Here is a 26,582-nt window from a genome sequence, read left to right on the forward strand (position 1 = left end):
TAAAATTTCTAATATACAAATTTATTTAACAAAAAGTTTATTGGCCAGTCGCGCACAATAAATGGCCTGCAGTCTTATTTTGCAGAATGTGCCCGAGAAATAAAAGTTAAGTCTCTGCAATACACAAAACGGTTTTGGAATAATTTCGGTAACTTGTGCGAAGAAAAGATGATATCGCGTGCACTATGATATATGTATTATATACAACAGTAAGTAGGTATACATTGGGTGCATATATATATATATATATATATATACTTTTTGCAACAGACGCCGTTGCGTGCGATATGGATATAATATGATACCTACAACAATAATTACAATTTAAACGCGTGATGGACGAGACCAGCAGCATAAGAGAGAGGGTTGGAACGCAGGACGACAGGAGGGGCGAGAAATTCAATTATTATTTCCTGTGAAATAAAATAAGTAAACCTCGGGATGATAATAAAAGACGAGAAAAAAACCTGCGGATAGGTATTACAATAATATATATAATATAATATATTATTATTGTATATATTTCGTCAGAGAACGAATGTTTACGGAAACACATAAAGTAGGCTGAGAAACGAGATAATACGATTGTGTCAAGAATCGGAGTGGTGTGCGAGGGTGTGAGGGGGAGAGGGGGTTGACTTGCTCGCGCGGGGTTGCAGTTGCGGGTTGTGGCCGATTTGCATATAAACAAGATGGAAACGTAACGAAATAATAAATATACACGGCCGCCTGTCGGCTGTGCATTTAAAAACGGTGGCTGGCAATCCGAAAGAGCAGATAAATAGCTTTGGTGTGAATGAAACACCTCTCTGTTCACAAAGGGGGCGACGAGGAATTTGAATGGATAAAAAATAATAATAATAATAATAATAATAATAATAATAAATAAATAAAACGTCTCTATACACGATAATGGACTGCGCGCACACTGCAGAACATCTACATTGGCCGGCGAATGTATCAAAAGTGAATTGAAATTCGGATTGATTGACAATCGTTTTAATATAGTATATAATAGTGACGATATTAAATACTGTTTATTATTGCAGGTGTATTCAAATTTAATTTGTCAAATTATTCGACTTCAATTATTCCCACCACCCCACTATTTCGATGCAGTTGATTTTATTAATAGAAACTAATCTCATTCATAGTTATTAATAAAATATGTTTTGTATATACTGTTTATGTAGGTGCAGTTTGCAGTGTTTAATTACCTCGAAATCGCCTTTAAACCGGTAGATAGGTACATTATGTTCCTATGCGATGCACTTCGTAAACCTGTAAAATACTAACGAATAAAGAAAGCACTGAAGACCTTATAATATTATTAATGTAATAATATTATAAAAATGTACGTGTTCGTAATGTAACCATCCGTCGAATGATATATTTCATATATACTGTAGAACAGCAGAACTTATTGAAATTGCATACCATGTGTATTAATATATTTTTATACCTACTCGTATTATACAAAATATGTAATCTTACAATAAAACGATAAAATAATTTAATTTGCCTATATAGAAACACTATTATAACGATTAAGCGATATACAGATATTATAATTTTTTTCTTTATTGAGACTGCACAATAATTGAATGTAATTATGATTTTATTTTATTCAACACTGACATTATTGTATTTTTAGAGGGAAATAATACCTACGTTAATCATTTTTATGCTCTAGGCTAACAATTTAAATTCAAAAACATTTCAGCCTTCAATTATAACCATCAAAGGACCAAACTGATGGAACCCGAGGGAACACCATTAGTATTAAATAAAATTTCTAAGAAATAATAATATATAGGTCCTACAGCCAATTTGAATTTTACTTATTTATCATAATATTATAAATAACTCAATAAATTAGATAATTATTTTAACTTTTTTTTTATAAATAAATGTTATAATTTCATTTGTTAGTGACCGATAACATATTTAGTTTACCAGTATTTTTTTTGTTTAAATTATATTTATGACTTATGATTTATGATTTATTACTCTAAAAAAATGTAACTATTATAGATAAAATATGTAATTATAGACAAATACAAACAAACCAGATTTTAATGATATAGGTAGTACACCTACGATTGTTAACAAATACATAACAACCTTGTTTTCAGAAATATTACTTTTTAATGAAAAAAGTTTTTAAGAGTAATGTATAATGATTATAATAACTCAATAACAGTGCAGTACGTCGCATATGCACTCACATCAGCTACAATATATTTTATAAAATAATTTATTTTTTAAACCATCAACTGTTAATTAAAAAAATAATAGAAGCTAAATAACATTATAACGGAGAATATTGGTTAAAGTGTATACAATACGTGTGTAATTATTTTAAAACTATATGTAAGGTTTAATGAACGTATATTGCCGAAGGAATCGTAAATTTTAAGTACCCTCGTCGAACGACGAAAACGTATAGGTAGTCCATTATAATAACGTGTACATAATAAAATATTCATATTGTTTGATAAATGGATGTGTTTAAATAATTATGGGGAAAAAACCAAAAACAAATTAGGGGAGGAGAAAATTGACAAACCGAAAAAATGGTTCGTTGGAAAAAATCAAGCGTAACCACGTGTGTTTGAAACCCGTAACCGAGTATAGGTACACGTGCATATATATATATATATATTATAATATTATGTATATCATAGTTGTCGACAAGTGAACAAGAATACAACGCGGGCTGAACACAATATATTATTTTATATGTATAATGGGACAAGTACAAATCGGTTCACTAATTAGGGCGATAAGGCACCCATCGGGGCATGTGGATGATTGGTTTAACTTAGGTATATATATACTATAGTGGCTGGTGGTGGTATACGTACACTATACAGGGTGTATTGTTATATACGATAATAATAGTATATACTATGATTTAAGTGATTTCTATATTATTACATGGTCGTCTGGTGGTGCAGCACTGCAGTAGAGGGATAAATAGAGGACATCGGAAGGCGGCGGCGGCGGCGGCGACCGAATCGGAATGATTTATAAAGCCGCGCCAGATTGTTGAAGGAGCTACCACGGTAGTGGTGGCGGAGAGGGGTAGTATACCGGGGTAAATACAGATGTTGGATGTGCGAGAGCCTTGATTTATGTGGCCTGCTCCGACACACTTTATATATATATATATATATGAGTGTGTGTGTACTATATACTAACTGCTACCGCTGCCGCCTTCTTTTACTGTAAAAACCGACAATTGTCTTACCCTCCGGCCCGGCGGCGGCGGCGGCGACCGATGCAGTTTTTATTTACGTTCGAGGGAAAGAGAGAGAGTGAGAACGAATGAGAATACTACTGGAGAGAGCTTTCTTCAAGTGTAGATATAGTGTTATTTTTTTTTTTTGCACCCGCCTCCTCACTATCGTTTGTCGACGACGGGATATGCAGAGGGAGGTTCCGCGCCGCGCGTCTTTCCCCGGGATGGTTTATTGCCCGGAAGTCGGGAAAATTGAATTCCCGCCGAGAGACCGAGTGTGTAGTATTTATTAATTTCTGCCACTCGGCATAAGTTAACAGCGGGGTGAAACCCACAAATTACCGCTTTACCATCGACGCCGACGCGCCTCCTGCAGGCAGGCTGCAGCCACCACCAGCGACCTTTGCGTGTGTCACCACAGTAAAAGCCGAAACATAAAAAAAGCAAATTAAAATAAGCGTAAGTAATTTGATTTATACGATTTTGGCACAACATATTTATTGTTTATAGTTTCGAACGTCGTACGGCTATTTGCAAGGCATCGGGATGGCGAAAACTAAATATTATACGCATCGCCCCCTATTGGAATTTGAGGTAGACACATAGTATGCAAACACACGTATAGGTATATATACTTAAGAAAATCAAACCCTAACATGAGCCTATAATATATCATATAGCACTTATTACTACTATATTGTAATGAATACACACGCTTCGAAGACAAGCAATACATTATTCAAGACGAGGTCAAATTATTGTCAATAGACAACTCGTCCGACACGGTCCATAACAAAAATATCAAATAATACGTAATAATTATATTATCATATTAAGACGAATATAAAGTATTATAGTAATAAATGTTCCATAATTTTTGTTCAGCATTTTAAGGTTTTACATGTTCAATATTTTTACATTGATTTTGGAAATGTGGAGTTGTCAAATTTCTGAAATAGACTAAAATCTTGTAACTTGAATTGAATACTATAATTTATAGATGACTATAAATACATGCTTTTGTGTTTTAATTGGTCACATATTACTTTTTCATCAGTCTTAAGAGATTATACATAATACTTAAATTTTAACAGAATCATAATTTTTTTTTTTTTTTTGGTTAAACCGTTTGTCAATTCATCAAAATGATATTCATTTTGTTCTACTGTTAAAAAGTTAAAACATTTACAAAATACATGTATATGGTGAAAGTTCTATCGATAGACTTTTGTTTATATTAAAAGTTTTATCCCAGTTTTCATTCTTGAAACTTCATTCAGAAGAAACCTATTTCGTTTAAAGTTTAGTCAAACTTTCGCAGTGTTGATCCATGAATAATAAAATTAATTATTGTAAGTATTATCATTAATTATTGAAGTCTGAATGTATAATGTAATCTTTCTTACGTAGGTAATAATAGAGTTTTGAGCACAGTTCGATGAAATAAACTCATGTATAATAAATATGACCTAAATGCAAAAGTTGTTAGATTTTTACTTGTTATACATCTCGTTGAATATGTTCATAATTGATTAATAAAAATATCTTATCAAAATGTGCCACTTACCTACTTTTATTTTATTTATAAATGTTTTGTGTTTTATTACTTTTTACTATACTGTACTCTGGTAATACATTTTAAAAATAATACACACATTTATAGAATCAATTTTTTTCTTATTGAAATATTGAGCAAAAGTTAAAAAAAAAAATTAGAACTAAAATAGGTTAAAAAATAATTTAGCATCTAAATTATTATTATATCCACTTATTTATAACTAAATATAAAATAATAAAAATATTATATAATGTCCTATACATATTTTTTTTTGTTATTTTTTTTTCTAGTAAAATGTTTATTGACAATAAAAATATATATAGGTTCTTATATTATGTATATATATTCGTACTACTGTTCAAATGTATAGATATCTTCAGACCGCTTGAGCTAAAAACTCTTATTTTATCTTATTTGGTATAGATAAAGACTTGGCCGCAATTTACTGTTTTCCACCCTAGTCAGAACTCGATTTACAATTGCCCGCAGCTGCACTTGACTTTTACAGTTCTACCATAACAAGATTGTGCGCCCACAACAAAAGTAAAATAAAGTAGTTGAGGTATAAAAAAATATATTTATACGAATACAAAGTTTAATATTATATCTGAAAAGTATTGCGAAAATGGCAATGCGAAGTTTACAAAAAAACGAATAATATGTTGTCATCAAAACATTTTAAATACCTACCAGAACAGCCATTTCATTATCATTTGACAAACTACGATATTAAGACTATTTTCAAATATCCAGGAATATTTTTTAGCAAGTTAATGATTTATTGTTATTTTTATATTTTTGTCTACTTATCAATTTTATTTTATTAAACTCGACTAAACAAATAAGTACAAACTAATGCGATTATATGTCAACGTTGAATAAAAAACATATAATATGACGAAATATGTGAACTTGGAGCATGTTGCAGTTGACATAATACGATAATATTTTATTTATTGCAGAATTTCGATATTGATTGATGAAGATAATCAGTTTAAAATATACGTCTATGATGGAAAAATAAATTCATTTTGAATTATGAAGTTCCATTTATTAAATAATAAAAATATAGAAATATTGGTGCTATGTAAATTACCATATAAATATTACAAAAATTATGCTGAAAGCATATGCAAATAAAAAGTGACAAGATGTGTGCAAAAACCATGGATTGACGACATTTAAAAAAAAATACGGAACATAGGTAATTAAGTGAATTATGAATACTAAAAATCAAAAATAGCTGCTATAAAAGGAATAAAAAATAAAAAAAGCAGAAAAGAAGTCTACAAGAAACCCAAATGGGATCTATTTAAAAATAGATTAAATGAAGACATAGCGCTTGAGTAGATAGTAAGTTAGTTAATACAATTTACAACGATTTTTTACTTAACAGAAAAACAAAATATGTAATATATGATTATTATATAACAAAAGTATGGAATTTGGATTTGTATCTTTGGAGTAATTTTGATAAATAGATAATAAGATAAAATACCTTAAAACATTAGAAAATAGAAGAAAATTATAAAAAAATACTCATTTTAATTATTACTTCTTTATAATATGTATAATATAATTAATTAGGATACTGAGTTTTTACATTGAAGTAACATGTCTGTTTGGTTATAGGCAAATATAATCAAATAATCTTGTACGTTTTAATAAAAAAATTTTTATCAATTCTTCTTTTTGTGAAGTTTTTATTAAATCGAAAAACCAAAATTAAAATAATAACAACAAAAAAACATCCCAAAGATGGCAGTGACCTTTGAGATAGTCCTTTGCCGAAACAGTATTCCCCATACGCTGCAGCATATATATCAGTACCTACAGTGAATATTTGAAAATAAAAAACCTTAGGGTTAGTATAATACGCGTATCGTCAATAAAAGAGGTGGGAATCCTTTTCTCTTTTGGTCCCGTAGGCGTTTCGGCGTACTTTTGTGACCTTTTCGTCAGAAGACCTAATAAAAGGCAGCCGGTCATTTTCCATTTTCTCTCTACTTTTTGAAAACGAAAAGCATCCCAAAAGTGGTTTATGCCATCACTACTGCGGTCGTACACGTAATTCGATACAAGTAATAACAGAATTGGACACTGTGACCAAAAGAAAATACCACGCCAGGTAACTTGGTTACGTTATTATAATTTGATTTGTGTGGCTTTACCGAACATAAGTTCATTACACAATGGACATTTCACAATCAGATGCTACGGCGAACATACAATAATTATTTTTTGAAATCCAAATAAACTCCATATTTTCCCTGTTTTCTTTTTTTTTTTTTTAATACAAACACAGTTCTATGTCTTTCGGCGAATTTAATTTTAATTTTAAATTAATTATGAAGAAGTTTCAAAATCGATCATATTATCAAATAGTTTACAACTATAATAAACAACTAAAAGTATTTTTATATAATCTTACAAATAAATTATACTAACAACCTTTTATTAGTTGTTCCCTTAACTATTATATTAATGAATGGGCGTGTCGAGACCTATTGATTTAATAAAGAGTTGTTTCCTCGTAATGTCGTTATCTTGTGTTAATGTAACTCATCAATATGATATGAATATACATTCTATATACTTATTGTTAAATTATTATACAGATTGTAATATTAACTGTCTAAGTTTAAAATTAAAAAAAAAAAAAAAGAGTTAATGAAAACGAATACAACGGAATTCTTACAGTGAAATTTTTCAAAAGAAAAAAAATCAAAATCCCACCGAGGGGTTGGTGGTTATGAGGTGTATTTATTTTAGCGTTTATAGATGTAAGACGATTTATAGTTGATTTCTATAGTATCCTTTACCAATACTCATATGTAAGTCTGTAAGTATAAGTATGTTTTACGGGATTTCTTTATCTCGGTGTCGACACGCATTCGGTTATGTGATACCACAACAAATTGTAAATAAAAGCATTAACGGCTGGGTATTATAATAACGGTTGTAATTCAAAGGTTTGGTGTATTATCTATGATATTTTGCACCTACCTAGGGTACAATATAGACGACAAAAAAATCTAATGCGATTTGTTATAACGCAATCACACAATTTACTGACGCTGACGGTTTTAGGCGAAGGAGGAGGGTTTGCAATCCCTCTAAAAAAATATGTATTTATGCATACCTCTTCCAATTATATCCTGTAATCAATATATAAGACATTTAAATATTCAGGTAAGCATAGTTTTTTACATTTTGGCACCCCCCTTCTAATTGTTTCCCTGTTATTCAATCACTGCAGTTGACTGATGATCATAATAATATTGTAAAAATAAGGGTAAGTATAATAAGCTATAGATTTATGATTTCGCCGCAGCAAAACGCTTTTATAAGCTACGCGCACCTTTAGACTTTGGTAGGGATAATTAGTCGATGGATATTTTAGTTAGTTTCGAAAAAAACGTCTATATTAATTAAAACGTGTTGTTTTTTTTTTCGAACGTCAGCAGACGATCAATCAAGAACGACAAAGTATTACATATATAGTACATTGTACATATATATTATATTATACTCGTATCGGGGTTTGACAACGGCCGCGTGTAATAATGACTTTTTGCGAACACTGCTCATGTATGGGCGTATATGTGCTATGCGCACGTATATATAAACATAATATTATGTAAGCGGCACGTGTGTGCGGCGTGCGCATAGATTAAAAATATTTTCGTCGAACATTATTGTAATACACGTACACACACACACACACACATATATATATATATATATAATATAGCAACGGTGGTGTTTCCAATCTGCATAAAAAATAAATAGTCATGTAGAAAAAAATGGAAAAAAAGAGAGAGAGAGAGCTACATATAATAGTATACCTACACAAATACGTACAATGTAAATTTTCTGCTACGACCCTTTCGCCGAATTACACGGTTGTTCCATTGGAATCCATCGATTCCCAGAGCACAAGGGTGATATTGTTTTCTCTTTACGTCACGCCGCCACCTCCACCCCTCCCCCGGTCTTTTTTTTCATTCGCCAAAGAAGTGGCGAGCGGTGGTGATGTGTACGCTTTGTGTATACACTGTACTTTATATATATATATATATATATATGTACACACGTACGTGCGTGTGTTTAGTCGTTATTAATTAAGGCCCGTGCGTACGGTCGCCCATATACCACCATCATACACACACCCTTTAACCCCGTTTCGCTTTTTCTCCCGACTCGGCGGCGATTGTCCTGCTCTGGGAATCTCGGGGGCGCGCGTGCGGGGACACACGCGCAAACAAGACGCGAGCGGAGTCGGACGAGGATATGGGCAAACTACGTATATGTTTATAGTAAATAGCTGCACCCCCCCTCCCCCGTCATGGTGGCGGCGGCGGCGGTGTTTGCGTTCGACAAGGCGTAACAAAAATCCCGTGTCAATTAGCCGGAGCACAATAAAGTTTTATAGAGACGCAGCGAAAAAAAAGAGAGGGGTAGGTGCCTCCATAGCGGCAGAGTGCAACTGAGAGAGAGAGAGTGAGAGGCCGGGGGGGGGGGCAATGTGTTGAATGACTGTACAGTGTACCGCCACGCCGCCGTAGAAACGCGCGCGAGTGTTAATTGAAATTCTGAAGAGTATTTTATCAAAATACCCTCCAAACAACAACAACAACAACAATATATAGATATATAATTATATGCGCGTATATAGAGAATAATAATAATAAGAAAGCTATATACCTATATCTGCAGCGTACTGAAATCTAATGTAAATAATGTGTATTTCGGAGTTTGAGAAATGGTTTTTTATCGATGTCTATACAAGAAACCTAATATAGCGTAAACAGGTAGATGGTAGGCCTGTTTTAATATTACGAATAATAAGACTTCACGTCATGTGAAAAATTAATTTTTAAACGACGATGTATTTTATATGCGATAGTCGAGCACTACCATCGTTGTTTTTTTTAATTAATAAATCTATAAAAGACATTTTTTTTTCCCCTGTCAACAAATACGTGAGTCGTCCGTACAGAAATCAAATCTAGCACAGCGCCGCACTTGTTGGTTCGTTTACATTTTATTCGTGAGGGTATATAGTGTTTATTTTGGTCATCTCTAACGTTTCGGGTCGATACGAGTAGAAAAAAAAAGTAATAAAAATAAAGCACTATTTCAAACAACAGTGAACGGAAATACGGTTTTGCATACACACTATAAACCGCGTTAATGGTTTGGAATTAATATGCAGAAAATACGTTTTATTACAAAAGAGGATTATATAAACTCTGCGCGCGCGGAGGGAAAAATCATCAACTGAAAAAGGGTCCTGCAGTATATTTTTCATTATTTTTCCTTGTTTTTTTTTCTCTCCTTTAGGTAACATTTGAGGTGGGGCAGGGAATAGAATTTAATTCCATCTCCCGCGAAACGACACCGCGCCCGTGCCACAACGGCTGCATCGCGGTGCGGACAGCCGGGCGCAGTGCAAAGTGAAACCTGCACAATAATAATAATAATAATAATCACCGCCATCACCACCACCATCAGCACCACCACCACTACCAGAGTGTCGGCCCCCGCACCGAAAACCTATCGTTAATGGACTAGGCGCCGTCGAGGAGGGGTTGAAATCCTTCGGAGTACGCACACACCCTGTAGTGGTCTTTAATTAATGGAAGGTTCAAAGCTCACGGTCGCCAATCGTCATCGACGTCTCCGCGTCGTCGTCGAGTGGTCTTTTTCCTACCCCTTAACCGGCGGCTGCGGCGCGACTGGCAACCGTGTGACTAATGTTTGGCAATTCGCCCGGTTTCCCCCCAATTCGGCCGCACCAAATTGCTAAGTGGTTCATAATTCAGACGGTTTTCCGCACCATGTTCCGAGAAGAGGGCCCTGCACGTAAGACTCAATTATTAAAACTACGTCGTTTACGGTTTGGATGCGTTGGAGAGAAGAATTGTTTTTTTTTATATAAATATAAGTATGGTTGTGTAAATTTAATAATGATGATTTTCACACAAACAACCGTGTTGAGTGCCTACCTGAAACTAATGGATACAAAATATTAATCCAATTGTTTGTATAATGATGATGCTATAACTAATTTTAACGAATTAGTGGAATTAATAAACCACACAAATTTAATGAATAAGATATAATATGTACAGATAATATCTATTTAGAATGAAACAATCGACATTTTAAATACAATTATACAAATACGATAAAATATTTCAGACTCTAGAAAAAATGTTAATTTTACACTATTTATATTAATTTGTACATAACAATACCAGCAGTATAATCCGATCTATACAATAATGTAATATACATATATAAATAGATACATACATGTATTTATAATTTGACGTCAAGCTTTTATTTAGTGAAACCAGTATTATGAAATCAATCGAATCGATTGATTTTAAAACTAAAGTTTGTAAAAAATTAACTTGATCTTATATTTTTTCAACATTTTAAATAACCATCAACCTATTTCACATTTTTTAAATAAAACGCTTTATCATTTTGGATATTATAAGCTATAGTTGAACATTTTCTAAAACACATACATCTGCTAAAATGGAATGCGGTGGTTTTTAATTAAGTCTTTCAGAGATGAAATTGTTTATTTTGTTCTTCGGACAAGGTCCAAACGTTATTCCTAGCTATAGCCAAGTACATTGAACATTCTTGAATTTATTATTAATATAAAAACGGCCATTGTGTTAAAAGCAAAAGCTCATAAAATAACTTGCAGCTTTTCGTAGATTTAAAAAAAAATGATCCAAAACATGTTTCATCATGAAACAGGAGTTTTTTTTAATTTTAAACATTTTCCTACTTATTACATTTATACATAAGTTAAACTAAGTAATTAAACCCGTAACAGTATTAAGCATACCGCATAATTTTTAAAGTATTCATATTAAATTGATAATAATAATAATTTTGAATTAGTTAACTTTATAAAAAGTACGTTAACAAAAATGTTTTCCTTTTAGTATATGAGATAAACAAAGAAAATGTATATTCGTTTTATTAAGGTATTTTTTTTTTTTGTACGTACACTAAAATTTGTTACTCTACATTTTCTCCGTATTTCTTAGATAAATGAAAATCCAAAGGAAAATTATCTACGACTCAAAAAAATAACAATTTAAAAAATCTCTGCTAATATGGTCTTAACACAGTAAGTTTTTCTCGGAATCGTTTTATCATTGCTTTCAAATGTATACATTGTGATAATTATTATTAGGTATATAAAACTATATTATTTGTCTTGTAAGTACGCATTTATATTGATTTGATATCGTTGTAATAATTTGCCAATAATATGATTTTTGAATTTGTAAAACATTGATTTTAATTTATATTATACAGTATGCTCAAAACATGGTTAAAAAATACGTTAAAAACACACAGCAAATATGTTGTACAAATGCGCAATTATATTTATTAAATATAATATGTAATGGAAGAAATAAATTAAAGCTATTTAAAAAAAAATATTTTATGCTGAATGTTGTACTATCTATACAGACAAAACCTAACTATTAGTGAATTATTTGACTGCTATAGATTCATGTAAATATCCATAAGTACTAAATTGTTTTATTTTAACAATATACCTACTTATCTAAATTAAATTACAAAAAATAAAATTTTTTGCTCATTAAAAAAAATTTGACAAAAATGTAACTTAACGCTAACTAAATATTTATAGTAAGTATAGAATACTTAATAAATGAGAATAAACGTTTATATTACATACGTTATGGATGCAATTATTTTTTTTTCAGATTTAGTGGCATACATCTTCTTATAATTCAATACACTCTTTAAATTTGAACCAAAACTAATTTAAAATAGATTAAGAAAACGTTTTTAATTCACTCCATACCTAATTATTTATTTGTATTTATATTGTTGCTAAATATTATTGTTATTGTAAAAATAATTGCCGGACACGCTGCGTATCTCATATAAAAAATAAACTGCAGAAAATACCGGAAGACATATATAACGTCGCGCAATTACTTTTCCCCTAATACAGGTGACCCTTACAGACAGAACAGAAAGTTTTTCAAGAAAAACTTGTGCTTCCGGTCCACGAAAAAGAGGGAAATTAATATTTCATACGTTCCAAAGGGCCGAGTAAAATCTGTCCCTTTTTTTTTCACGGTACATTAAGAAATAAATAACGATGCGACTTAAACTGTTTCACTTCCGAATCGTTTCTCATACAACCTCGCACTACCACCACACTCAGTTTCGAAACAATAGTAAGTTCCGTGGCCAATCGAATCGCATTTATTTTTGGCCATCGCAGACAAGTTTGTGCGTGATGGAAGACGGTTGTTTCATTAGCGATGTGGACCACGACGAAGAGGTGGATGGCGCCAGACCATGCACGGGTACTCGCATTTTCCAAATTTGACAGCTGACAGACAGCTACTGAAGTTCGGTGTTTAATGAAGTTTAAACAAGATTGCACAAGGTTTGTTGGCGCCTCGTAAATGATTTAAAAGTTTAATTCCTCGTGTCTATCGAAATTATATGTGCCAGTAAAATAAAAAATAAAAAATTGCCAAAACTCTATATAGTTGCGCCACACTAATATTATTATCATATAATTCGTCAAATGACAAATCGTCTGTTTGACGTTGATATATCTAGTAAATGAAAATAGAAAACACTATGTCATTATAATAAATACAATCAGATGAAATGCAGTATTCGAGTCACATTGTAACAATTATTAAGCCTCAGTCTTATAATAAATTGAGAACAACTCGCGTACTTTAAGTTAAAGGTTCGATTATTTTTTATTTTATAAAGGACACTTCAGATTTAATTATGTTATAATAATTTATGTCAGTATACTGTTCCTTCCGTTTTTTTCTCATTTGCATATTGTTCCCTTGTTTCTGTCAACGTTAAGGTTATTAATTAATATTTTGTGTTTTGATCATTATTCAGAGTAATAATAATAATTGTTCATTATGAATATTTATTTATATATAAACGAATTAAAATCATAGTTATTATAGCATAGATTAAACAAACTTATTTTGTTCACACGCCATACGACGAATGATTGAATTAATTAACTCGAATGGATTTTCATTTTACAATTAGTCAATATTATTACGAATACAAACAAAATGTTTTTTGTGTTCATTGGTGGTGCCATGTTGAGAATATATTTTTCCATACGAAATATACGTAAAATAATTTGAATCCGATAACTTGTCACACTATAAACATCCGGTAACGGGGATGATATCGTTATACCAGGGGAGAGGAAATATATTATAGAGCACTTTAGTAATTGATTATAAAATTTACTACTACGCGTAATGTTTGATAGACACGGATGGGACAATTTCATGGTGTTGAAAAATACATATAAACGTTTGAGACAGACAGGCAGTAAGATACAACTGGTAACAGTGGTAACACGCTGTTTAAAGGTATAGCATATAATACAGACGTGTGAATATAAAAATAAGTTTTCTTTGAACAACTTATTTGCGTTAGATCTATCCTAGACGGCTATGCCCCAAAGGAGTATTGTCACTTTTATATATACTTCTTTTGTTGTTTTGTTCGACTAAAAACTTCTTTCTTATTCGTCACGTGGCTGTCAAGAGAAAAGAACGACGACAAGGTTTCATAGAGAATGTCTTTCTAAAAAGCTTTTCGACGGAGCTGAGGCGAGGAATCATTTCGATGGATGGATATCCGTCCGGCAGCCCAAAGATAAGGGGGAGCTAACACTGAGAGGGTTGTCACCCCATAAGCTCGACTTCCAAAGTCGACGAAACCCTTCAACCCCGTCCAATCGATGTGCGTATTCCAAAGTTTTTGGATGACAGTTCGTGTGGTTGTTTTCACGCCCCCGTATCAAAATGCATGCCGTTTGTTTCAAAATAATCGATAATATTTGAGTTTATTATTCTAGAACCGTATCAGATTGATGGTCAGGTTTTTGATTTTAATTTTTATCCTTGTCTGGCGTCTTCGACAAATTCCGGGCCGAGGGAATTGAAGATAAAAAATAATATACATTCTTACAATACTTATAATAATATGTATAATACATCGTTTGCATTAAAAACCTTAGTATCATCTACATTAGTTTTTAGCTCAAAGAACTGATAGTCATTACAAACTATATTGTGAACTGTTTGTTTTTTTCGTATTAAAAATACAATTTTTTTTTAAGTAGGTTGAAAAGTAAGTTCACAAAAAATAGTGAATGATCATAAAAACTGACCACAGAATTTAAATAATTTGTACCTGTACAGTCATATCTGCACATTAAACTATAAATATGTTAAACGTTTATTAACTTTATTTTTAACTGCTAAGATTCAAAGTTTTAAAATTTTTTGTAGCCATATCAAAATTAATGGAAAATCTGATTGAACGAAAAACGTAAACGTTTTCACTGCAACACTTCAATTTAAGATTTCTAAGATAACATTAATAACCTCGTGGAATTACTATTTTATGATTAACTGCGTGATTTTCAGAATTACTTTTTAATATGTTTCATTTTATTTACCTATTAACAGGGAATCTATATTGGCTTTTACATTAAGTTGAGTTCAAATCGACAATAATGTAACGTGCACAGTACTTTCAGACTTCGAAGTAACGTTTTATCGTCGTTTACGGAGTTAATCATGATTTTAATGTGTCAATATAATATTATATACTTGAATTCATAGTAGGTTAAAAAATATAAAATAAGTGTTATACGAAGTAATCGAGACATTCGAAGTTTCATATATTTTTTTTTAGCACAACGGCAGTCATAAAAAAAATTGTTCCCTTTATAAAATATTATTTGGTTTTTAGGTTAAAATTATCTACCCGCCTTAAATATATAATTTAGGCCGTTATAGAATAACGGGATGAATATAACGACTATACGTTTAATACTTTTAGACTTTTTTAATGTTGATATATTTTGTTGATAATATTTAAACATTGTTTTAGTTAAAAATGTAACCAGTTTTTATGTTCTTTATAATGTAAAAAGGTAATAATAAAGAGAACAATCGTGTTAAAAAAACATCACCAATTATATAGTTATTAGCTATTATTATTTATAGATAGTACCTAAATGTATTCCGAAATATATGAATGATTCTACTCGAGTGTATTAGCCATGTATATAATGTAGATTGTAGGTATATAGTATACAGTATGCAGTGTAATAGCTCTGATGTATATATATATTATACTTGCTGCAAATATCCGTTATGCATATAACACGAAATTAAATTTAACGCACACGCCATTAATTTTGATGTTATTAATTTTCATTTTTGGTCTCATCCTGGTCGGGGATTTCCCTTTTTTATTATTATTATTATTATTTTTTTTTTTTTGAATACCGGACTATTTCCGTGGCGGAAATTGGAAATGACAGCGGGAGCCGGATGCGATTGGAAACCCATCGATTTTCTCCCCGGTCCCTGGTAACGTCACGTACTTTTCTTGTACCTAGGTTACTATATATGTGTGTGTGTGTGTGTGTGTGTGTGTGTGTGTGTGTGTGTGTGTGTAGTCGGTGTATATACCCGCGCCGCCGTAGAGTTTTCCACGATGCACACACGCGTGCCATACCAAACCCTTGTTTCAGCGCGCGTTCCGCCGTCATATTAATTATCCGCACGGCTGTCAAGATTTATAGATCGATGGGTACGTACGAGAGATGCCAAGGGGTCTACGCGATATGGACGTGTTGTACACGACAACGACTGTACAGCAATGTTTGCAAATAAAACAATATCGTGTTTATCGCACCGCCCGTCGTACACGGACAACGGACATAATATGACGTGTGTGAGCATCAAAAAAACTTTCGGTATTATGACCACACGCAAGTTTTATGATTCTCACGTGGTCAAAAAAAAAAAAATTTAGTATGACTAAAATACGAATATGAAAAATGCTCTGATGTGATGGTATTAATGAATTTAGATCTGATCTAAAAACACTATACCCAATAAATCGAACGCGTTTAAAATGCCAAAACGACTCGAACAGTCAACGGTTAAAGTTAATGCATAATATCAACGAATCGGAGGGAAAAATATAAACTACATTTAACACAACTAAAAGGATTTATTACACTAACATTTTTGACGTTTCAAGTCCTAGGTAATTTTTTACAGTCCAAAATCACCCTCTCTATATTTTATAGGTGGGTCGTATATTTTCGATAGTTATATTTTATTTTGAAATGAAAAATAAGGGTTTCTGCATTGGAAATCGGCAGTTATCAGTGATCCCCCTCCTAAATTCAAATATTTCCAAAGGTGTTGTACAAGGGTTCACAATATGTGATTTAGAATAAATAACCATTGCAAATATAACGAAAATCCAACCCATATGTTTAGGTTTTTAATGCATATTCTTTTTATATATGTTTTTAACAATACATAATCTGCATTGATGAACGTGACTTACGTATGATAAACATTTAGATACTACATTTACATATTTATTTTTTTAATACAAAGAAATTCAATCCCTGACACTTAATATAATATTATTATTATTAATATTATATTGTATAAGGCTTATAAAGTACCAAACTAATACACTTATATAACATTATGGATACTCTAGATTCAATAAACATTGGTAATTTGCAAGTTCTGAGAGCAGACTAAAACATAAGTGAGATTGTGAAAAACTATTAAACTTCCATTCAAATTATTGAAAAAAAATATTAACATTAAAATATAAACAAAGAAAATGCAATTGGTATAATTTAAGGAATAAGAATGAATTATTTCATGTAAAAAAAGTACAAACAAATATTTTACTACGTATATTGTTTTTTTTTTTTAAAAAGGAAGTGGGACTTCGTTTTTTTATGATGTAAGTTTACTTTTATACGAGAAAAATACCAATTAAATTACCTGCAGTGCAATAACAAAAGGGAAAACTGAAGTAATTAATTCTAAAGAAAACACTCTATGCAAATTAACTACAAAATAACTATAAGTACAACAATTTTTTGGTATTTTGGTGTTACAAAATATACGGACATTTATTAAAAACTAACAAGAGATAAAAAATAAACTTAATTTTTTTAGGTGTAATATAATAATGTGATAGACACATTGTGTGCGACAATAATCTTAACTAAACAATTATTATCAATCAATAAAACTATTTTAAACTTACAAGTTATTAAAAATACATAATATGAGTTCTAACTGTAGTTAGGTTAGGTTAGGTTAGCTAACTGATTGTATTGTAGAATAAGTTCAATACTTTAAGGTTAAAACGTGATTGACGATTGACAAAGACGTGTTGTGGTTAGAATGGAAAAAAAAACATCAAATAACACTATTTTTATTCTCAGACGATAATCTACCTTCATATTTTATTGCACGCAGTGGTTGTGAAAATACGATGAAAAAATCAACAAACAAAATAAAAAGTGAAAAATCTGTGAACCAAAAAGCTATATGAGGTCCAAATAACCTCGTTAATAATTTTCAAGAGCCATTTCCGGTTATAAGGGTCGAGACGAAACTGTCGCGGTGGAATTCATCAATTTCGCGATCATAATCAAGCCTCCCTTCTCGATACGATGTAATTCCTCTCTTTTGACCTCTTCTCTTCTCATTCCTTCAACTTTGTTTGTTTAATCATATATATATACAGGATATAAATTTATTTATATTTATTCAGTCATTATTATTCAGGTTGATGTAATAACAATAATAATAATAATATATTATACCGACTATACTGTTCCGATGAATACTGCAAGGACATGATTAAATTGTAAATGTGAGCGAAAAATAATTAATTTAAACAAGGTTTTTGAAAGAAAGTATCTTGTGGACAGGAGATCGAATTAAACGGAAACGCTTGACTATTCGGCACCTGACAGTTTCAAATGAAATTAAGACTTACTTAAAAAAACTCAACTGACTCTGCCGTTTTTTGCAAATTATTATTTTGACGTCATATTGTGTGATTGGAATAAAAATGTAGGTGTACCAAAAATAAGTCATTTGGGAATAAAATTCAAAACCAAAGCTTCAATAGTTAGTAAAAAAAATCATAAAAAAGACATTAATGCAGTCGAAAAATGGAAATCGCATTCAACTTTCAATCAATACATATTATATTTTATTTATAATATCTGTACCATAAAAAAAATGAAGTTTCTTGTTGCTTTTTGAAAATTTATAGTTATTTAAAAGGAGAGTTATTGCGTTATTGGTTTATTATTATCTAAAACTTTAAATAAGATTCGATATTGACAAAAAATGTTTTTTACTACACCAAAACATTTAATATTTTTCTATTGAAATGTTTAAATCATTTTAAAAAAATGTTGTTTGTCTAATAAGCAATAATAAAGACGATGATGATAATAATAATAACAATAATAATCATAATAATGGTATTATAAATAATATGATTAAATAAACAATTAAATAGTGGTAGGTACCCGTACCTTCATACAATAAGTTTTAATATATTATAAAGCTGATAAAATTCATTATAACTTTAAAGTGTGTGTATTGTTTGACTTAAATTCGATTAATGAAATACCACGACCACTGCGGTGTAATTGCGCATACCTACTGTGAATTTGTGAATTTCTTTAAGTAAATTATTTAAAACTGAACAATTCAAAAGATAAAGTTTTACCGACATTCTTATCACAATAAAATAGTTGGAAAGGCTTTAAAATAAAGTATTAATCGATGAATATTATCAGTACAACAGTAGGTGCACCTACGCACCATGTCATACGTTGGAAGAATTATAAATTGTGGTATAAAAATTAGAATAATTTATGTATGGACTAATATATAAAAACCGTTACACGATTTTTACTTCAAAATGTTATAGGTAGCAGATATCCAGTTTCTTTGATATTCGAATGGGTTTTCATATCGTTTGTGTTCATAAATATAAAAACATCTAAAAATGAATTCTCGAAAAAAAAAATTCCAATACACTATATTATTTACGACTTTATCCAAGTTAAACCTAACTCATAGATATACTATTTTACTATAGTATCCAGGGACACCCGCAGACCAAAGAGCCAATTGAATTTTGTAATACCATTTGAAAAAAATTAAAATAAAACTAAAAAATAATTTGCGCAAATACGATGGAGGAAATAATTTTTTAATTAATTGATGCGGGCGCCCCTGATAGTAGGTACCTTTACAGCACATTCATTGTTACTGATAACTGAGCACTCGTCATATTATATTCATTATTTGGAGTAGGAAAATGCACATCATTTCTGATTTAAGTCAAATGAATACTATACGCAATGATTGAACAATCATCTAAAAGGATAATTTCAACATTTTATTTAGATCGACAATATTTTAAAATAACTGTCTTCTGATTTTTTTTTTTAACTATTAAGAGTCTTAAATATTTTTATCACAAGTACATATTTATTATAAAATTTGCCAAATTTTCGATTGATTTAATTGTCTGACACGAATAAAATTGAACAACCAATATAGTGATGGTGACACATCTTAATTATTTAAATTGTAAAATCAATAAAATAAATCAATCTTTTCGTGTAATATAAACATTATAACATAAATTGTCTTCTTATGGGTATATGTAAATAAAAAAATTATGATAGTATATTAATGAAAAATACAATTTTCAATGTAATATGATAAAAATAAATTCATAACCAATATGTCTTAATACTTCTATCCATGGATTTCTTGTAATATAATTAGACAAAAAAAAAATAATTTAAAAATGTTGATCTAAATCTATGGGTAAAAATCTGAGATGTTTGATTTATAACTTATTTGTTTTTATTACGACACATTTTTCATATTTATTTAAACTATATTAAATGCAAGTGTATTGTTTAGAACTATTATTAATCAAAGGTCTTGTCATTTGTCACATATATAATAATAATATTGTATTTTAAAACTTTCAAACAATTATTTTTGTATTATTTATTGAAATACATCATCGATAATGGTCTTTAACATGTCGATCAACAGGTTAGGTTAGGTAAGATAAAAATAACATATTATATTTTGTTTATTGTGCATAATATCCAAATCGCACGTCATTTTCTATATTGATTATGAAATATATGACCAATATCATTGTTATTTTGGTTGTTAGTTTATATAATCAGCATAATTATTCATTTATCTATGTTAAATATTCATCAATAACTTTCGTTCATTCGTTGGATGGGCATAAACTTAAGTCTAAATATTATTTTTTGTTTTAAATAAAAGGCATAAAAAGAAATTAAAGTTGTAAAATGAATATTTTTTTTCTTCATAATATTTTAAGCCATAAAATACAATTAATTAGTATTTTATAATAAAAGTAATTAAATAATAATAGGTTAAGCTACGCTGTTCAAGGATTATGCACAAATTTTAAAGAAATGAAAACAAGTAACTTTCAAACGTAGGCTATTTAAACAATGCGTTTGAACACCTGTACAAATTTGTATACTGTAGTTTGCAGTAAAACTGAACACAATGAGTCGTTCAGTCGGTGTATGTTTCAGTTCGTAGTAGAATGCATGTTACCATCATAACAAATCGAATGAACTAAAACACACTACGTAAGTACCTATACACAATAGTACTACCTATATAAATATTTTGTGGAGATTTTAGTCTATAGACTTAGTAATTTGAATAACGTATACATTAACGAGTATAAATTACTATATAATGTATTTATATTTTATGTGTTGTATTTATTTGTATAAAAACGAAATATTACAAATCTAAATACATATATTATACATTAGTGTGCCGTAGGTACAACAGTGCTTTGTTCATGCATATAATAAATAATTATAACATGATGGCCATAATGAAAATATAAAATTTAAGTATAACGCCTATTTTAAAGTAAAACTTAATTCAGTAATAATATAATATAGTTGTAATGAGATTTAGTTATGTTCACTTCTATAATGTGCATTGTATAACTCTGATGTGAAGATCATAACCTAATATTTAAATTCATATTTAACACAAGACATTGCATTTACTAAAAAAATATACTAAATAAATGGGACTATAATAGATTTATTGAACGTTTTTTTAATATAGATAGACTTCAACAACAATATTGTTTTATTAACACATTTGGGTAAATGATTTTATTTTATTTTTTGTAACACCAATTTAAAAACCATAGATCAGTTTTTAAATAATTATATTTTGAATGTTATTCCATATTTCTATTATTAAGTAAGTGGATATACTGTCATCGATATTATAAAACTGCTGAGGTAAAATAAATACGTTTCTGTTTAGTGCATTTTTTCATTCTAAACGAGAAGAATGTATTGGTTTTACTATGATGACACTTTTTATGTATGTCTGTGAAAACTAGTAAAGTGTTAGCTTGACAAATAAGTGTGGCACCTTAAAAACATCTACATGTGTAGATACTGAGCTACATCGATCAGAATCGACTTTTGAACGCAATGATTTTAGTAGTGCCTAATTTGTATAATTTCTTTGCTAAAATTAATTGATAAAAAAATGTTGATAAAATTGTTGTAAGTTGCTTCTGAAGTTCTGACCTGTGTATATCATTTTCGGAAAATACTAATTAATGTCCTAGAATCTAGATAGTTCACATAAATAATACATTTCATATCCTAGAGAAGTCACTCTGCTGTATAGTGGGTTAGGTTAGGTAGTAGTGCACCTCGTCATTGAGTAGGTCAATGCAATCATAATATAGATGTGTTAAATTTGAATTCAATGATAAATCAGTTATCAATGTTTATACGATGAAAAATTGTTACAAGAGGGGAAAGTCTATCGGTAAGCACTTATATTATAATTCTATGGATATTTTATTATATATTTGTATTGCTATAAGTAACTTATTTTTCTACAAGTATTACCTGCGATAAAATTAACTAATTTTTTCAAAAAAACAAATTATATATAATAATGTAACGATTGTTACATCATTACTTAAGATTTATAAACATACTAACATGTACGTTGTACAATATGCTGACTATATATTAAGCTCCCCCCTCCTATCTAGTCTCACATTTACTATGGTAAGGGTACGATGTAAGAGAACAACAGTAACATATATCGAGAAAAAGTTGTACTTTTTAAAAGTCTATAAATAGAACAATAAAAGCCAACATGATTTGAAAATTATACCATGTATAGAAAATAATATTATAAATATTGAGAAAAATGTAGATCTCGTCTCTACAGTTATTTGTTTTTAATTCCAATAACAAAAAAAAAACAACAAAATCGATTCTGTCAAATAACCGGTTTTGGGTGGGAATTCCCGTTTATCAATAGTTTTTTTTCTTGATTATTTTTTAAAGTATTTTGACTTTTTACTTATGCCTCTCACATAATAGGTACCTGGTACCTACCAACATGAAAGTAGAATATTGGAACATTTTTCTGTTTTAAAAGATGATAACAGAGTCCGTCTAAGACCGACACAAAAAAAAATTGCACACATCACATTTGAACCAAATAACTTATCACTCTACTCAGAATATAAAATCTATTTTTTTATATACTGTGTAACATATATTTTTGTTTATAGGGAAATGTTTAAAACGGTTTTTTTAGCAATAATCGTAGGAGCAACTGTTTGGTCGACACAAGCAAATAACTCAAAGGAATCAGAATGCATAGAGGAATTAGAACGAGAATTGCAAGCGTATGTCAAACTGGATGGTTGGCAGAAACTTTTCACACGACATTTTAAGTTTATTGTTAATGAGAATGGTGAAGTCTTAAGTGAAAGAAAACGACTGAAGTTTAATACAATTATACACAATGTTTGTTATACTTGCTATTAAATAAATATATTTTAAAGTTTGATGATTTTAACGAAATAAAAATAGTATTTACTCTTGAATAATAAAAAATAATTTAAATTTAGTAAAAAATTATACTTAAGTTTTTTTCAAAAATAATAAAATTAACTTTATAGTTTTGTATGCCTGTGTACACTCCATGAATGATGTTTTAAATTTAAATGAATTGATTAATAAAATCCAATGATACAATATTGTATTAATGTAAATAATATTATTTTAGGCAATTTATGGATGCAATCATGAACGTGACGATGAAGTAGACGACTGCCCAAATATTTCCCATGGAAGTATAAGGTCGTGTAAACATGGAAAAAATATCAGATCCGCCATATTTAGGGCGGCAAGATGCGGTTTTGCTGAATTGTCCGTTAAGCATATAGTTCTAAGTGAATCTTTGTTAAATTCATATCCATTAAACAAGGTACGAAAACATGTTTATTTAGTTTTATACCTATAATATACACACATTTATTTAATTTTGTAAGTATATTTGTAGATACAAGAAAAATAGTATTTGAAATGTTAATAAAGTTACTATTAATTTTAAATATAAATGATTTAACTTTGTTTCAGTTGGATAAAATACCTAGTACTGTGGACAAACCAATCAGAGAATTCGGTGAGACTGTTGTCAATATGATGAGCATACTTTCTCACGGTGAAACAGGTGGTCTCGGAGAATTTATGGCTTTAAATTTATACTTGGACAATGTATATGATACCGTGTTCCTACACAAGATACAAGCGGAACAAGTTGCGTCATCGGTTGATGTAGAAATTGCTGGAAAACACATAGGTGACGTCCACAAGATGCTTTTAGATAAATTTTACACTTTTTGGGACACTTGGTGTAGCGACAAGGACATAGTGACTCAGTATCGATTAAAGTACAAAAACGACGAGTTCATAGTCATTTTAGACGAAATGAACAAGAACATCGAAGATGCTGACGAATTGATGCGGAGCTTAAACGTTTCCGATAACGTAGTAGACTTAGATTTTGATCCGAAGAAGATCGCTCTAACAGATTTTGTCAACCATCTAGTTTCAAATGTACCTATGCCGAATGAGCTTTTGGTCGACTTAAAGTTAAAATCATTTGAGGCGTCGTTTGAATTTAACCCTCAAGCTATGTACGCGTACCACAAATCCATATTCAGGACTATATACATGTGTTTTTATTGGACGACCATCACTCACTTAAAACTAGGTATTCAGTTTATAGACGAAATAGAAAATTATGAAGTAACTAATCACAATATGAGTTTTATAGTTAACTTTTTCAAATACTTACGACCACTAACGATATTTAATGTTCACCGATCTCAATTTCCATTAAAAATGTCACCAGAGGCTTCGAGCAACTTGAATGATTTGCTTTTCTTTTTGTTAAAGTGTTTTGATGATTTAAAAAATACTAATTCAAAGGACTTGATTTTATCATCAAGAAAAGAAATTCAGAGATTTGCCAGTTTATTTAGTGCTGACATGGAGACCATGTTAAATATGAAAGCACCGGCTAATTATTATTTTGATACTATAAGTTATGAAAAATCATTGAAATTAATGAAATCAAACTACCGAGTATTTACTCGTTTAGTTTTAGCGACATGTAGCTTTAAAGAAGATCGATTGAATGTGATAAAATTAAAAAAATTTTTCTTCTTTCTGTCCGAAGCCGTTGAGTTTGATGATAATTCATAATTGTACATTTTCTCAAGCCTGGGAAAAACGAGTTAAAAGGTTAAAGTTAAGTTAATTTTAACTTCTTACTTCAACTTTTTTTAAATTTAATTTTCATTAACATAATTTTTAACTTAAATTTTTATTGATACAGAATAAATAAATAGGTAACGAGTTTCTTTTAATCAAATCTAAGTTACTTTAATTTATTAAGGATTAAATAATAAATATAATATAATTATTATTATTAATGATACATATTGCATAAACATTTACTTTTTACTATTTTAAACCCATTAATGGCTATTTATTTATGAAAAAAAAATAATAACTTAAGTAACTCGTTATTCATTAAGTTTATATCAATAAAAATCAGTTGAATTAAAAATTATGTTAATGAAAATTAAACTTTAAAAAGTTAAAATTAACTTAACTTAAACTTTTTAACTCGGTTATTATGCCTAGGCTTGGTTTGCAGTTGAATTATTATAATATAACATAATATTTTGTTTGTAAATACCTATATATTTTGTAACTTGTTATTTAAATTAATTGTCTAGTTTTATCAACCTAGGTACATTTATTTTGTGTGTAACGTTAAACTTAACAACGAATTACGTTTACTTATTTATTAGACTAATACCATATTATATTTTATTTACGAAAGTAAATATAATTGCTTTTTAGACTTAAATATTTACTAAAAATATAATTTGTATACATTTTAAAACCAATCATTAATTGTTCGTAATTTATTGTTAAATAATATATTTATGGTTTATTTGTTTAGATGTTTTTGGCAATATAATAATATTATTGTTTGGATTTATATTAATATCATATTAGAAGCTATACACTATTTAAATAAGCATTCGATATTGATGACAATGCATTGCTACACTCGTGTTAGCATATAATATGGATATAGATGCTTATAGCATAATATTTACTGCGCATCATGTTTCGTAATATAATTCGACATGTCCTAATTTCCTACGGTTACCTATAATAGAATATTTCAGTTAAAAGAAATCCATATCTAAACTGCAGTTGTATAAGCCGCCATATTGGAAAACGTATTAAAAATAGATGAATATAAAAATGAAAACGAAACGAAAAGAAAATCTAATCGCATTTCCATCCATCGAGTACGCTATCCGTCATATTAAACCTGCTGCAGCTCCATATACCGAGGTATAGGATAAAAATAACAATAACCA

At 29.9% G+C, this 26,582-nt stretch overlaps 2 protein-coding genes across 4 annotated transcripts in view; one reads left to right on the forward strand and one right to left on the reverse strand.

Moving 5' to 3' along the window:
* LOC111035055 overlaps nt 1-25,522 on the forward strand; it is a 29,863-nt gene extending 4,341 nt beyond the window's left edge. Inside the window, exons 1-5 of one of the 3 annotated variants that reach the window (XM_022316553.1) lie at nt 21,203-21,411; nt 21,911-21,950; nt 23,400-23,637; nt 23,900-24,100; nt 24,253-25,522. In XM_022316553.1, coding sequence (XP_022172245.1) covers nt 23,404-23,637; nt 23,900-24,100; nt 24,253-25,383 — 1,566 coding nt within the window. In that variant the 5' untranslated portion in view covers nt 21,203-21,411; nt 21,911-21,950; nt 23,400-23,403 and the 3' untranslated portion in view covers nt 25,384-25,522. Of the gene's footprint in view, nt 1-21,202; nt 21,412-21,910; nt 21,951-23,399; nt 23,638-23,899; nt 24,101-24,252 lie in introns of those variants that run through there. The other 2 variants (XM_022316552.1, XM_022316554.1) reach the window with 2 other exon arrangements.
* The window catches only part of LOC111035044 (kinesin-like protein KIF26A), a gene marked incomplete at its 3' end in the record, with an annotated part of 156,622 nt that overhangs the window by 34,944 nt on the left and 95,096 nt on the right, over nt 1-26,582 (reverse strand). The gene's annotated exons all lie outside the window — the stretch shown is intronic.

Source organism: Myzus persicae, unplaced genomic scaffold (assembly GCF_001856785.1).
Source record: "Myzus persicae strain clone G006 unplaced genomic scaffold, MPER_G0061.0, whole genome shotgun sequence".
In the NCBI taxonomy this organism is placed as follows: Eukaryota; Metazoa; Arthropoda; class Insecta; order Hemiptera; family Aphididae; genus Myzus; species Myzus persicae.